General features: G+C 45.0%; 1 protein-coding gene across 3 annotated transcripts in view; it reads right to left on the bottom strand.

The window, feature by feature from the left end:
* The window catches only part of mob2a (MOB kinase activator 2a), a 63505-nt gene that overhangs the window by 26125 nt on the left and 23582 nt on the right, over nt 1-13798 (bottom strand). The window contains exon 1 of one of the 3 annotated variants that reach the window (XM_069162937.1): nt 12539-12668. The exons of 1 other annotated variant lie outside the window; for it this stretch is intronic. In XM_069162937.1, the coding sequence (XP_069019038.1) occupies nt 12539-12576 (38 nt within the window). In that variant the 5' untranslated portion in view covers nt 12577-12668. Of the gene's footprint in view, nt 1-9194; nt 9609-12538; nt 12669-13798 lie in introns of those variants that run through there. One more of the 3 variants, XM_069162940.1, reaches the window with a different exon arrangement.

Genomic DNA, 13798 nt, shown 5'->3' with positions numbered 1-13798 from the left:
AAGGGGCAATTAGTCACAGATTTCCTATCGAGGGGAATTCGGACACTTGTAACCTATAGCGCTTCCAAGAACAGACTCACACCAAACACACACACACACACACACACACACAGACAGACAAAAAAAAATGCACAGAATGTTCCTTTAACGTGGAAATTGAAGCTCATGTCATTGGTGCACTAGAGTCACACAAGTCAACGTCAGGAAATGAGCGACTGATTGATATCGAGCCGCTTAAGTGACTTTGAAGTGACTACGTGAAAAATGGTCCGTGAAGACAGTTACGGCTCAGCGTCACCCTGACTTGAATTTCAGTCAGCACAAATAACAATTTAAAAAGCAGCTGATAAGATCAACACGCTGCCTTACGAGCACATGCCAAATTGCATTCGTCTTAACGCACACCAGTCTGTTTCTAGGGATATTATATAAGTTCACATTCTCTCTGGCTTGTGGCTTGTGAGATAAAAAAAAAAAATTAAAAAAACCCAACAACAAACAGACATGAGAGATGAAAGGGGAGGTCTGGGGGACCCCTTTCCCAGAACAGAGGTCTCCATTTCAGCACACACACGGAGTTCAACTCCATCAGACTGTCTGGCATGTTAGTGTTTGCTTTGTTTTTCCACCCCGGCCAAAGCCCTGCTGCTCTTTAGCCCTAACAACATGGAACTGGCTGACCAGGTCTAAACTTGCTGAACTGCATTAGGGGACCGACAAACAGCAAACAAGTCCTTTTCACGACATGTTCGGCTCATAGACTGCTGTGTTCTCATGACAATTCTAATTGTTTTTGAAAATAATGCCCAATTTTTCATGGTAAATAATATACTAGCATTATTTAAGGGAAAATCTAAAAAAAAAAAAACATTCATATCTGGGATACTTTTTTTTTTTTTTTAATGAATAACGAATCAATGTCTGGAGTTTTTTTTTTTTTTTTTTTTTACAAATTAAGCAAATAAAGTATTATCATGCTATATTATAGTTTATTTCCTTAAGAAGGAAATTTCAAATTGGTTGCTCATGTCCTGTGTCGACCTTCCTCCACTGTCGCATTTCTTTTCAATCCTCAGCTTGGCGAAAGATGTGGGCTGCTGAGAAAACACTCATCGTCCGATTGTGTTTCTAACACCGTTCTCCTGCAGATGTGAGCGTGAGAACATTAAGTATCCATCAGCACGACTGTGTTTTGTACAGTTGCCGTAATCTGCGAAGAGCACTGCTCCGGTTGTCACTGCTGCCTCTGAGACTGGTTGGCTCTCAAACAGCCAACTCACATCTGCTGCTCTGCTTATCACAACAACCGCTCGGTCAAATCGGGAGAACAAGGACATTTTCAGAGAGCACGAGTACAGCCAGTGCCTCTCTGTCCACACACACACACACACACACACACACACACACACACACACACACACACACACATCACCCATATGTCATCCATTAGTTTGTGAACTAGTATCGCCATTTTGGAGTCCGAAGTGACCATATTTGGACAAGCTGGCACGGAGCGAGTAGTGAATCATGTGAACTTATTAAATGACACCATAATAAGTTATGGAAAATATTTAATGTCTTTCATGAGAGAAGTTGAATAGCAGTGTATGGAGCCAGAGCATTTTTTTTTTAGCTAATCCCAAGTGGCCCTCTTTGGTATTGCACTTTATGGCCTCACTTTTCAACCCGGTAGCTAAATCCTCTTTTATATTCAGTCGATGCTTTTATCTCACATGAAAGACAAGTCCACACTCTATTCTGTTCTGTTCAAATGGTGATGAATTAGGGCTGCGAGCATAAAAAGCAACACCAGAAATAAAATTGTTAGTTTACCAAAAAATCCAAAAGGCAACAAGCAAGCAAAAAAAAAAGATATAAAAGAGAGAAAGGAAACAAAATCCACCTCCCTGATGACTAGACGAGATCTCCCCACCATCTGATAGCAGAGGGAACTCTGCTCCATTGTGCGAGTTTGATTAACGCTGGGAGTGATGAAGGCGTAGGAAGCCGTCACACCCACGAGCTTTCAGAGAGGTGGAGAAGCATGTGACTGAAGGGGCCCAACAGATTATCAAACCAAAAACCAAGCCGGTGGAAAATATGAGCGAGTCCCTGTAGGACCTTTTGGCGAGTGCGCCTCTGTGCATTTTGACCTCTAATCGGCTTAGAGGTGTACAGGCACGGTTAATGTAAGTCTGTGTTTGTGCAACAGCTCTCCTGCTTAGAGAGGAAGGCGGATCTCTCCAAGGAAGACACTTGGAAAGAAGGCAGGTGTGTTTCAACCGCCCGCAAGACCCCTGAGGAACATCCACCCACAACAACAACAGCAGCAACCCCACCACCAAACAGCAGCAGCTCAAAAACAAGAGGTGGTGATGGTTAGCCCAACACAGAGGAAGGGTTCCTTGACAACCTTTTGTTTTTTTTTGTTTTTGAGGTAATCAACTATAAAATGAGATCATGTCGGGTTGTGAGGAAATATCAGTATCCGGAGGCTAATCAGGACGACAAAACAGTCACGTTTAGCAGAGCGCAAAGGCAGAGAGTTGTTGTTAGGTAAAACATGGCGACGGAGTCACGCGTTTTCTGTGTGGCGACCACAACAGAGGAGAGGGACGGGCGGACTGGGGACGGGGGGGGGGGGGGACTGAGACAAAAGAGCGAAGGCAGCAAATGTCATGGAAATTCCTGGACAAAACCCCTCATGTTTTGCTCCTCCAGGGTGACATGACAATGAAAACCACAGCGCAGCCCTGCCCCCTGTGTCAGAGGGCACCATGGAGGAAATAAAACAGTATGTCCTGTGTGCATCTTTTGTCTCTCAGCAGACCGGATTGTATGCGGTTGCCAAACAACATCAGCACCGACACATATGCTATCAAACAATAAGCGCGTCCACAGATGGTACGTCAGTGAGCGAGAGAAGGAAGTGGGCGGAGGCAGCTGCTGCCAGTGTAAGAATGGGAAAATAAAAGAGAGGTGAATAGAAAGGAGACAGAAGGGAGGTCAAATCAATAGATGTCCTTCGAGCAGCGGGAGCAGGGACGTGTGCGTCCTTCGCCTCACTGACGAGCGCTGATGTTCACATTTTCCTCCACAGATCCTACGTTAAAGCGTGAGCTGTCATGAGATTAATATTATCTCATCCTTTTTATGAGGAGGTGAGATCAGCTGCCCTTAACACTTATAAAGTTGTGTACGTGTGTTTAAGTGTCTCGATGTGTCTCCACACCAGGGGATTCAGGTGTGAGCAAGCCTCTGATTGGCTGCAAGTATCTGGCTTCCACCTGGGAAGATGGGTTTATGGGGTGACATCATCTCTCCTGGTGGAGGGCGGCTAGCGCAGTGTGCACATCTGTCTGCAACACAAAAGACTTCGACAATAGCAGGGAAAAAAAACAAAAAAAACAATGCAACTAAGACTGATAAGAGGCAGACGATACAGAAGAAGCACGCTGGTAGAAAAGGGAATTTAAGGTTAGTTCTTGTTCGGCTCACAGCCTCCTTGTGATGTTACGAACGCTGCCTCCGAACATGCTGGAGTCAGCACTCTGTAACATCCCTGCTTGCACCGGAGCTACAAAACCGCCACAGCTACAGCTACTCTCTGATTAAATCTAGTCTCACAGTGAAAGAGTTCAGTGTCTGTGCCCGTGACTCACACATCTGAAAATGACGCAAGTGAAATCCAGCTGCGTTTTTAAAAAGGTGAGAAATATGACAATCTGTACTTAATAAATCTGCATTTCTGGAGGCTACTTATAACTCTCCTTGTCTGTTTTTTTTTTCTTGTCTTCCTCTTCAGTCTATCCTTGGTAACAGTGCCATGTCAGATGGTAGATAATTGAAACAAATGAAGGGCCACAGCTTCCAGAGGCACTGAAGCACAGAGGCAATTACACAGCTATGCATGCAAGTGTGTGTCTGTGTGTGTTATTTTTTTAGTTTGAGACAGAAAGCGAATAAGGAAGCTTTACCTAGTCACCACAGTTTTCTCTATTCAGTTAGGCTGCACCAGACCACCCCTCCCTTTCACCCTTGCCTGGGACAAACTTGATAAACAGGAAGTGAGGCGCCCAGGCACTTCCTGTCTCCCCTCAAATGGGCCTCTTGTTCCCCGGAGTGAAACGGAGAAGCCACGGGCTGCTGCCACAACTGCTATAAGCACTTTCCCCGCCACCTTAACAGCCTATACAAAGTCTGCAGGCGCGTTGCTTTGGTAGTGAATTCTGTCTAACCCTTTTCCTGCCACCTGACCAACATACTAACTGAGCCAAACACAATGAAACCATTATCCACTTGCCAATTGGGCCACCACACAGCTGTAACAAGTTTTTCCATGCCTACAGGGCACCTGCTGCCACACACACACACACATATATGTAATGTTTGTCTGATCAGCACAAATTAGGTATTCTCATCATGCAGTGTGTTGCTGAGTGGTTCCCTAACTGAGCTTCTTTACCTTCTTCTTTCACTAATTAAAGTTATTGACAAATTGAATGACGTTGTTTCGGTAACAAAAGACCTGCAGTGCTTTTTTATTCAAGCGTGTGCTGACTGTGAGAATCTAAATGCGGAGGTGAGGTTAGTGCAAGGCCATCTCGTTCTCCACCTCCTGAGCCAGCAGAACTAGACTGCTCCTGAAAACACACACACACACACACACACACACACACACACACACACACACACACACACACACAGTGTCTGTGTTATGTAACTGGCCTCGTGTGTGTGTGTGTGTGTGTGTGTGTGTGTGAGAGAGGTCTGCCCTCCGCGGTGACGGGAGGGCAGGTGAAAGGACAGTCGGTCGAGTCGAGACTGACAGACCTCCTACATGTGCACTGACCTACCGGTGTCTTTCTTATGTAGCACATGTCCTGATTGGTTCGAGTAAACTCAGACACCTCAGGGAGGGTTTATCTGTTCTTGATTGCAATCATCTGTAGCCAGAACAGATAATGACTCATTCAAGAGCAGAAAAGCACAAGAAGAGGCAGATCTTATTTCTGGGTGTCCCCGAAAATCCTGAAGTCCGAGGAGATTCTTGGTAACTGGGGGAGAAAATCAAAAGGAAAACATCCAAACCCGACGTGACTTGGACTCATCTGTGACTACGTCTTGGTTAAGCCTGTTAAATTCTAAAACACTATCCACATTAAAATGCCAAATCAGATCTCATCCTAGTGGGCATGTGCAGAGAGCAAACAAGCAAGCCAGCAGCACAAAACCACCAAAGAAGAAACAGCAACAATTCCCATTTTTGCTTGCGGCTTCTTCCCATTTTAATGTAGATTACAACAACTTCAGCGAAAGCAAGTTCTGAGTCCACAGCTTAATCACAGAAGAATCAGTAGCCAAGTCTTTTATGAGTTTACAGTGAGTGTAAACTTGACGAACCCTGGCTGTTGTTATTTTGTTTTGACTTCTTCTTCTTCTTTCTGGTTAAATTAAAGAAACGACAGCGATTCAGCAAATCTTGGATTTCAAAGTATGCACGACAACGAGCGCTTTCAGAGTCTCTTTTGGAAAAGCTCAGTTTTAATGTGTCATAAATCTGAGCGGTCAGTCAAACTAGAAAGATTAGGATGTGTTTAAAAATTTAGCAGGCTTTGTGTGGACATGGTTGCTTGATGATGGCAAACAGGGAGTGTCGACTGTAAGTGAGGAAACAAGCTTCCCTGAGTCCTACTGGCTGACTTTAAGCTGCATGTCCCGTTTGTTTGGGTGGAGTAGAGTATGATAAACACTACAGAAACAAGAACTGATTATACTGTATTAATATTTAGCGAACATTCATATTTTCCTCGACCTCTTTCCTAGAAATAGATCTTTAGCAGCCAATGCAACCTTCATTAAAATTTTAGCTGAACTTTTGCTGTTTAGTTTCGATGTCTAAACATTCTTCTCAAGCCAGAGTAACAAATCAGCTCTTTGATGCTGTGTAAAAACCACAGGAAATAATGTCATCTGGTTCCTCCGGGAAAAGCTTTTAATAGAGAATGATATCATCAGATTTCTATGCACTTCTATCATAGCTTTTTTTTTTTTTTTTTTATAAACCAAACTTTGATTTAATTCAGGCCCATCTGAGTGACCAGCAGCCACAGAAGGAAGGAGTCTGCCGGGCCGAGGGGAAGGAGTGTGGTGGGGTTTGTCGACGGAGAACGGTGTTCTTGTTAAGCTGTACGTCTCAGCTCCGTGGAAGCAGCCCGGCCTGCCAAAGATAGCCTAATGAGAGCCACATGGCGACCAGTTTGGTCTGCTCATGCAAATCCAACACACAGTATGATGATACACTCGGAGCTATTGTTCCACGCCACACATTATAAAATGTGACAATGTACATACGTAAAGAGAACAGCAAGGGGATCCGGAGAGAACTTGCAATGGTGTCATGTGGCTAAAAAGTCCAACCTACAAAAGCTCGACTACTTTTTTTCAGCTGCACTTTCATTAATGCTAAACTAATCAGAACAGTCACCCGAACCAACAACAATAACTATTTGCTGCTGTCTTGGTTACAGATTCGAGCATAGAGCATAAAACAACAGCTAATGTAAGAATAAACATGTTTTTTTTCTGTCTCTGTTTTGGACCACTGACACTTAAATCCCAACCAGACTGGTTAATCTGTCAACAGACAGCAAACACATGGAGCACATGAGATTAAAACAGTGGCACAACCCTGACCACATGTTCAACCCTAATATGGCCATTTCCATTGCCAAAGAGTCGATTCAAGGTCAAAAGCTATGATCGCCTGCAAGAATATACGATTTCTCTACCCTGTATACATCATTTTAAATGAAACTGCCAGACTCTTTGAGTGGAATAGATTATGGAAAATATGCTTACTCACTTTCTTGCAGAGAGTTACTGGAGAAGATGAAAAGTGGCTGCAGCAGGGAAAGAGGGAGGGCATCTTGTGTGGCTGTGTCTGAAGGTAATACAATCTACCTACCAGCACCTTCAAATAAACGAATGCTATGTCATTATTACCGTTTGGTTTTTGAACAAATTACAGACGCCCTCTAATGAAGTTCTTAACCTTGTTAAAAGACATATCATGAGCGGATACCACCATAGCTGAGCATTTATTTTTGGAACTGCAAGTTTTCACATGTCACATACTTAAGCAGCCAATCCTGGGTGGATGGAGATGGAGGCAGATAATTTGCATATTCATAGATCCACCCGAACTGAATGAGGGCGAAGGTGTAGCATGATTCAAAGCCACTTTAAGGCATTCGGGGATTTTTGTTCTTGGAAAAAAAATTCTAAAACGAAAAAACCTATTTCTCAAATTGCCAAACTACACCTATAAACGGATGCTAAATAATCTTAAAATGTGTTTTACATGCATGTGATCAAACAAAGGCTCTTTAATATTTTAAGTTGTTTCATTATTAAAAGTATATAAAAAAAACAAAACTGGGGTATCATTATATGAATGTAATTTTGGTTGAATGTGTAAAAGGGCTAATCTCAATTAATCAATACTTAGCTAAGTGAGTCCTGCTTCTCCCACATATGTGGAAAAGTCACTGCTGTACAAAAGTACACAGGCTGAGAAATGAGAGGCAATTTCGCTTTATTTTACTTTACGTCACACGATGACAGACAATTCAATTGCTGTGACCCGAACAGGATGATTGACATTGGAGAGTTTGACAGAGTGCTTGCTGGCTGCCAGTTTCTGCTCCACACAATGCTTCTGTTGAAAGCTAAAACACCGGAGCTCCGGGGGGGGGGGGGGGGGGGGGGGGGGGGGGGCATAGCTGAGGACCCGTTCGGATGGGTGTGCCTCCAAAAACACACTTCAATCAAAGCATATAACATCACTGCCAAGCCATCTGATTGGCTGACGGAGACGGCAAGGGAGGGGAGATGCTAAAAATAGAAGTGACGGCCAATTCTGGCTTAATGAGCCCATGAGACGTCAGTGTGCTGCCCAGGTCCCACCCCTGCCTTGACGGTGACTGGGGGAGAAAAGAACACAAGTACTTCTGGCACAAGTCCTGCCTCCACAAGGCTTCTGTGTGTATTTCACAGAGGCCTATGGCGTTTAACACATGCACGGCCTCAGATTTACATGACACCCACATAAACGGCAGGCTGTTATTCACTCGAAGAGTAGCAGCGAGCGAAGTGTAAACAGAGTTCTCAGTCGCAGTGAGGCCTAATCAAAACCAGCTGTGGTGTGTGTGTGTGTGTGTGTGTGTGTGTGTGTGTGTGTGTGTGTGTGTGTGTGTGTGTGTTAAAGCTACAATTTTACCCTCACCATCAAAACGCTTCTTTAGAACGAGAAAGTTATATTTAGACTTTATACTGCAGTTAAGGCACGCTCAGGCTGGCTAACCCCACAACCACAAGAGAGGGGAACCAGATCCTTTCTGCTCCGACTGCCAGAGAGCCTAACCTAAATCATCATAGTCTTTCTCTCAAGCACAATAAACAGCTATACTGGTGCCAGTAACTCAAGTCAAATTTCTTTTTATCTAACTCGCAAGCTGTGCTGCGCCAGGTCTATCTGTAGGGAACCGAACTAAAAGGAATTAAAAAAAAAATAATGATAAAGTGCAAAGTCTGTGAAGTCTGAAGCTCTGCAAACAAAAACAGAAAAAAAAAACAAAAAAAAACACATCGCTGTCCCTTTAAGACGAAACACTGTGTCCAAACAAACAGTGCTGTGCAGCCAAAGAGGCACACAGCAGGATGAGAGGATGAAGTTGGGCAATCTTGACTGACTAGCTGCCTTTTGGCTGTATTCCATGTTACTCCTATTAGTCTCAACCTATCCTCTAAACAAACGCCTTAACCAGAGACTTCTGATGCTCCTCCTCTTCAGTCAGCTATAGAAGGCTGGCTGCGTGCCATCGCTATCCTTTGGTCCGCAACTCCCTCCCTCCTCTTCCCTCCCCACAATTGAAGATACCCCCGTGTGTCTGACTACAGCAGAATCTCCGCCTGCAACAGCAGCACTGTCCTCAAATGTCTCCTCCAAGCACACCGCAGCACAATAACAGACGGAGCGAGCGGGCAGGAGAGGACAGGGGAGGAGGGGTCAGATGGAGAAGTTGATGAAAGTGCGAAAATTGAAGTTGGAGAACGCTGCAAAGCCGAGCGTGATGTCCACAACAATAAACAACAACACTGAGGAGGAAGGAAAGGTCAAGAGAGGAGGCTACCTATAGAAGAAGCAGTCGCAGCACACCAGAACCCCCATCCAGAAGGTGATGAAGCAGAGCAGAGGTGACGATGCTCCCGACCTACAGCGGCGCCCTTCACTCCCTTTCACCTCCCCCGTCTCCGCTCCTTCCTTGCAGAGTGGGCTACAGGTGCACCAGGATAACGGCTCCCAGCTCCAGCGCAGCACTTTGTGTTATCATACGCCTGCTGACTTTCGCACAGGTCATGCAGGTGGACGGATCAACGCGCAGGCCAAAAAAAAAACAAAAAAACACTTTTAGAACCCGTAAAAAAAAAAATATCATTCACAAAACCGGACCCACTTCTCGGAGCATGTTTCTCTTCCTCTCTCCTTTCCAACTACTGCAACTGCCTGCCTCACTTTCACAATCTTGCTCTCTCTCTCTCTCTCTTTCACTCTCTCTCCCTCCCTCCGTCCCTCTCTCCCTCCACCTCCCTCTCCCTCTCTCCCTCCACCTCTCCCTCTCCCGCTGGCTCCCACTTGAAAGGCGGGAAGATTAGCTTGGCAAACAGAGTCCCATAAACAAACTGCTGACTGCTGGGCAGTACAGGGTGGACCGCAGGGGAGAGAGGGAGGAAACAACCCCTGGGAGGCAGCGATCTCGACCATCTGTATACATCCTAAACAAGGGCCAAACATCTCATCGCCATCTGTCACTCAAACAGACCAAGCACACGCCGTTTGCTACGAGTCAAATCCTGTCAAAGCTCTCTGGAAAGTTAATCAGTGCAGCAAGTCCACGGCGTCTTCATCCTTTTAGCACCTTCGGTAATATTCAACTTGGCGGTATAACAGCAAATGGGCTAATTGGCAACTCTTACGTCAACACTGAGGAGGGACTGGACACGCAGCAGCACAGGATGATTCATGCATGTATACAAGAGCCGTGACTCTTCATTCACACAAATTGATGCAGAGGGACGGTATGGGAGGGGCTAGCGCAGAGGACAAGCCCCCCGGAAGAGAGCCAATCACTGCAGAGCACTGTGGTTGTGGTGTGGTCAAACAAGGTGAAGGACACCGAGTGAATTATGGAGCTCGTTACATCTCCTTCTCTCCACCCGGCATCATTAAATAACAGCAATAACTCTCCCCTACACACACACACACACACACACACACACACACACACACACACTTTAAGGGACTGCAGTGTACAGATCAATGTGTGCTGCTGCGATCGAAGGCTGCAGACACTGCTGGGCTCGACAGACACAAACACGGGATTAACCGAGCATGACGATGCTGCTGAATAATGACGCTCAATGTCGAACAGGCCAACTCCAGCGTGTGAAAACAAATCACTGCAGCCTGCCAGGAAAAAGACCGAGAGGCACCAGAACTCTCTCTGCTGCCGCTCCTTCCTGCTCACTTCTTTTTGAGACAAAAGACCACAAAAGAACTGCAGCAGCCCAGCGAAGCTCCTCTACATCCAATGACGTCATCCCTCCTCCTCCTCCTCTTCCTCCTCCTCTTCCTCCTCCTGCTGCTGCCTGGAGGCCAGTCACCAGGAGCTTCAGCTGATAGGCCTCCTATTTCACTGTTTAATTACCTCATCTCTCTCTCACCTGCGCATACACACACACACACACACACACACACACACACACGAAAGCGCACTGGCAGCAGACTACACGTCACTCACAATGATCACAGAAAGGGTTAGTAACGCACACTTTTGCCACACACGCTTCCTAAGCGAAAAGAGAAAGGGGGTACATGGCGATAACTTCATTCCCACATTTTCAGCCGGGTGATGGAGTGAGCGGTTTGTGCTTGGCACTCGTTAGCTCCCTTTGTGTTTCAGTACCTGAGAATCAGGATGTGGTTCTGTGTGTGTCAAGTACAGCGGAAAGCCATGTGCCATTATAACAAGGCGAAGAGGAAAAGGAGTGCCGGAGGAAAAAGTGCAAGAAACGAAACTGCCGTTAAATCAACTGTCACGTTCAACAATATGAACAACTTCTTGTGGGTCTCCTTGTTAAGTGTGTGGGGTTTTTTTTGTCTGTACTTCCTTAAACTTTTCAGCCTTGTGATAAAATCCAGACAAACAATAAAAGCAAGACATCCGGAGTAGCAGCTACATGGACTGAATTGAAAGAAAACCTGAGTGACTTGGTTGGTGCAGAACAGAAAAACAAAGAAAGTGTTTTTTCTTATAAACTCGTGACTTGGACAGATAACATACTGAGAGAGAGAGAGAGAGAGACGGAGGCAGGGAAAACACCCGACTCGTGACTGGGTTTAAAAATCCTGGAATATGAATGGAAGCCGATGCAATCATGTCAACAGAATGTGCACGGTGCATATCATTCACTCCGCTACACACATGCACAAACGCATACAAAGTTGCTAGGGGATGGGAGCTTAAAAAAAAGGGGGTATTTCTGTGGAGGGGAAAGGAGAGGAGAAAGGGCGAAATCAATTCCTAAATGGAAACAAAAGAGAGAGCCCAACCCCTTAAAGCGAGCTATACAGGTTTCTCCCGATCCAGCCACACTCCCACACTGAGATGCACGTGGTTAGGTACCATGTTCATAAAAGAGCACCCACAGAAGGAATGCCTTATATCATTAATCTTTGATCAGATGTGCAAAATGGATTTTCCATGAAGTCACAACAAGGCTGCAATTAATGATGATTTTCATTACGGATGAATCGGACGATTCTTTTCTAGATAAATCAATCGGTTGTTTGCTCTTTAAAAAGTCAAAAAATTGTGAAAAATGTTGAGCAGTGTTTTCCAAAGCACAAGGTGCAGCCAAAAATGTCATGTTTTGTCCCGACAAACAGTCCACAAACAAAAGATATTCAGTGTGTCATGAAAAAGTAGAAAACATTCACATTCGGGAAGCCGGAATCAGAACATTTCACAATTTTTTTTCATGACTCGGCTATCGAAATAGTCGGCAAGTAAGTTTTTGTTAATCATTTAATCAATGCAGTTTTCACAGCGACTTTACATCCGACGTAGCCTCAAAAGACTTCAAATATCCATGACAATAAAGAACCATGCTTCAATGGCCCCAATGCAGCTCATCTGAGAATCATAACGTTGTACTAAAAAGTAGCTTAAGTCTCCTTTAGCAATACTGGAGCCTTAAGCTATTGTAGGATATGGAGGAAACACCATACATTGCAATAAAGAGCCCATAAAGCCGTACGTGGTAATATCACAGAGAAAGTGAACAGATTTATGAGCTAAGGATATGACAAAACGTGCCGTCTCCCTCCCTCCCTCCTCCTCCTCCTCTTCTTCTTCTTCTTCTTTTTTATTTTTCTTCACACGGATAAGTTTCACACATCACACCACCCTCTTACCTATTTAACGTATAGGACCCGTTCCGTTTAAACCTCATCCTGGAAGACAGGAAGCGGATAAAGAAATCCAGAATTGACGGCGTTTCAGCTGTTTCGTCGCACCTCGAAAGAAACGCACCCCCACTACCAGCGCCGCTACCGCGAGTCTCTCCGGACGGCTGCACAGCAAACAAACGCGGAACAATACGGAGGTTTTTCTTTTCTTTTTTTTTTCTTTTTTTTCTTTTGCAGATCTCTCTCACTCTTCCGAGTCTCTCTATCGTTTCTCCCCAGACCTCCACCCTCTCCTCCTCCTCTTCCTCCTCTTCCTTTGGTGTCTCCCCCCTTCCCCACCCACCCACCCACCCCTCGAGATGTAGTTTCCGCGGGGCAGGGTTAACGAATCTTGAAGCTGCGGGCTTTTTCGATTACATCGAAAAAGGGAGCGAGACAGCTCGTACTGATGACATGTGTGCGGTCCGGAGCGATGCAAGTTTGGGAAAAAATAAAAAAATAAAAAAAAAAGAAGTCTAGTGATATTAACACGGAGTCTGGTTGAGGCTGCTCGGCTTTGTGTCCACAGCCTCGCTGATGCAACCCACCGCGGGGTTTTTTTCTTTTTCTTTTTACTCCAAGAAAAAAAAAAAGGAAAAAGAAATGAAACTTGAAGCTTTTCTTTCAATATGTTCACATCCTCACACACACTCCTTCCGGCTGTATTCGGCGACATAAACCCGAAATAAAGTAACGTCTAAACACACACACACACACACAAACATGTTAAAAATGACAAGCCGGCGGTCCCTTTATGAAAAATGATTTCCGATGCCGTCCAGTTTCCTTCTCTCCACTCACGGTCCTGTGGAGGCTCTCGTGTTTCAGCCGCGTTTCCTATCTGAAAGAAGAGCTATACCTACGCATTGATATTCCTCCTTACAGGCTGAACACACACCAGCCTCGCTCACTCCACCATCCCAACGCAGCTTTTGTCAACGACTGAAGGGTGAGACAGATTTGAGGCTAAGAATAGGGCTGAGGATCCATTAATGCCATTTAAATCCAAAGAAGCCCTTCAAAGTGTGTGTGTGTGTGTGTGTGTGTGTCGTTCTAGTGCACGCGCACACGCACGCACAGCCAATTTACATTTCACTCTGGAGGAAGTTTTTGCCTTAGGAGTATTAGGGCTTTTATTTTAATAGTCATATATCACTGGATTGACTTCATTTTAAGTTGAAGGGGTTAAATAAAAAAAAAAAAAATAAAGAAATAAAGCCTGTGAAA

Source organism: Embiotoca jacksoni, unplaced genomic scaffold, assembly GCF_022577435.1.
Source record: "Embiotoca jacksoni isolate LCO1_2020_lvr unplaced genomic scaffold, fEmbJac1.0.p SCAF_3, whole genome shotgun sequence".
Taxonomy (NCBI): domain Eukaryota; kingdom Metazoa; phylum Chordata; class Actinopteri; family Embiotocidae; genus Embiotoca; species Embiotoca jacksoni.
Note: the sequence above shows the minus strand (reverse complement) of the source record. Positions and strands in the feature narration are given on the sequence as shown.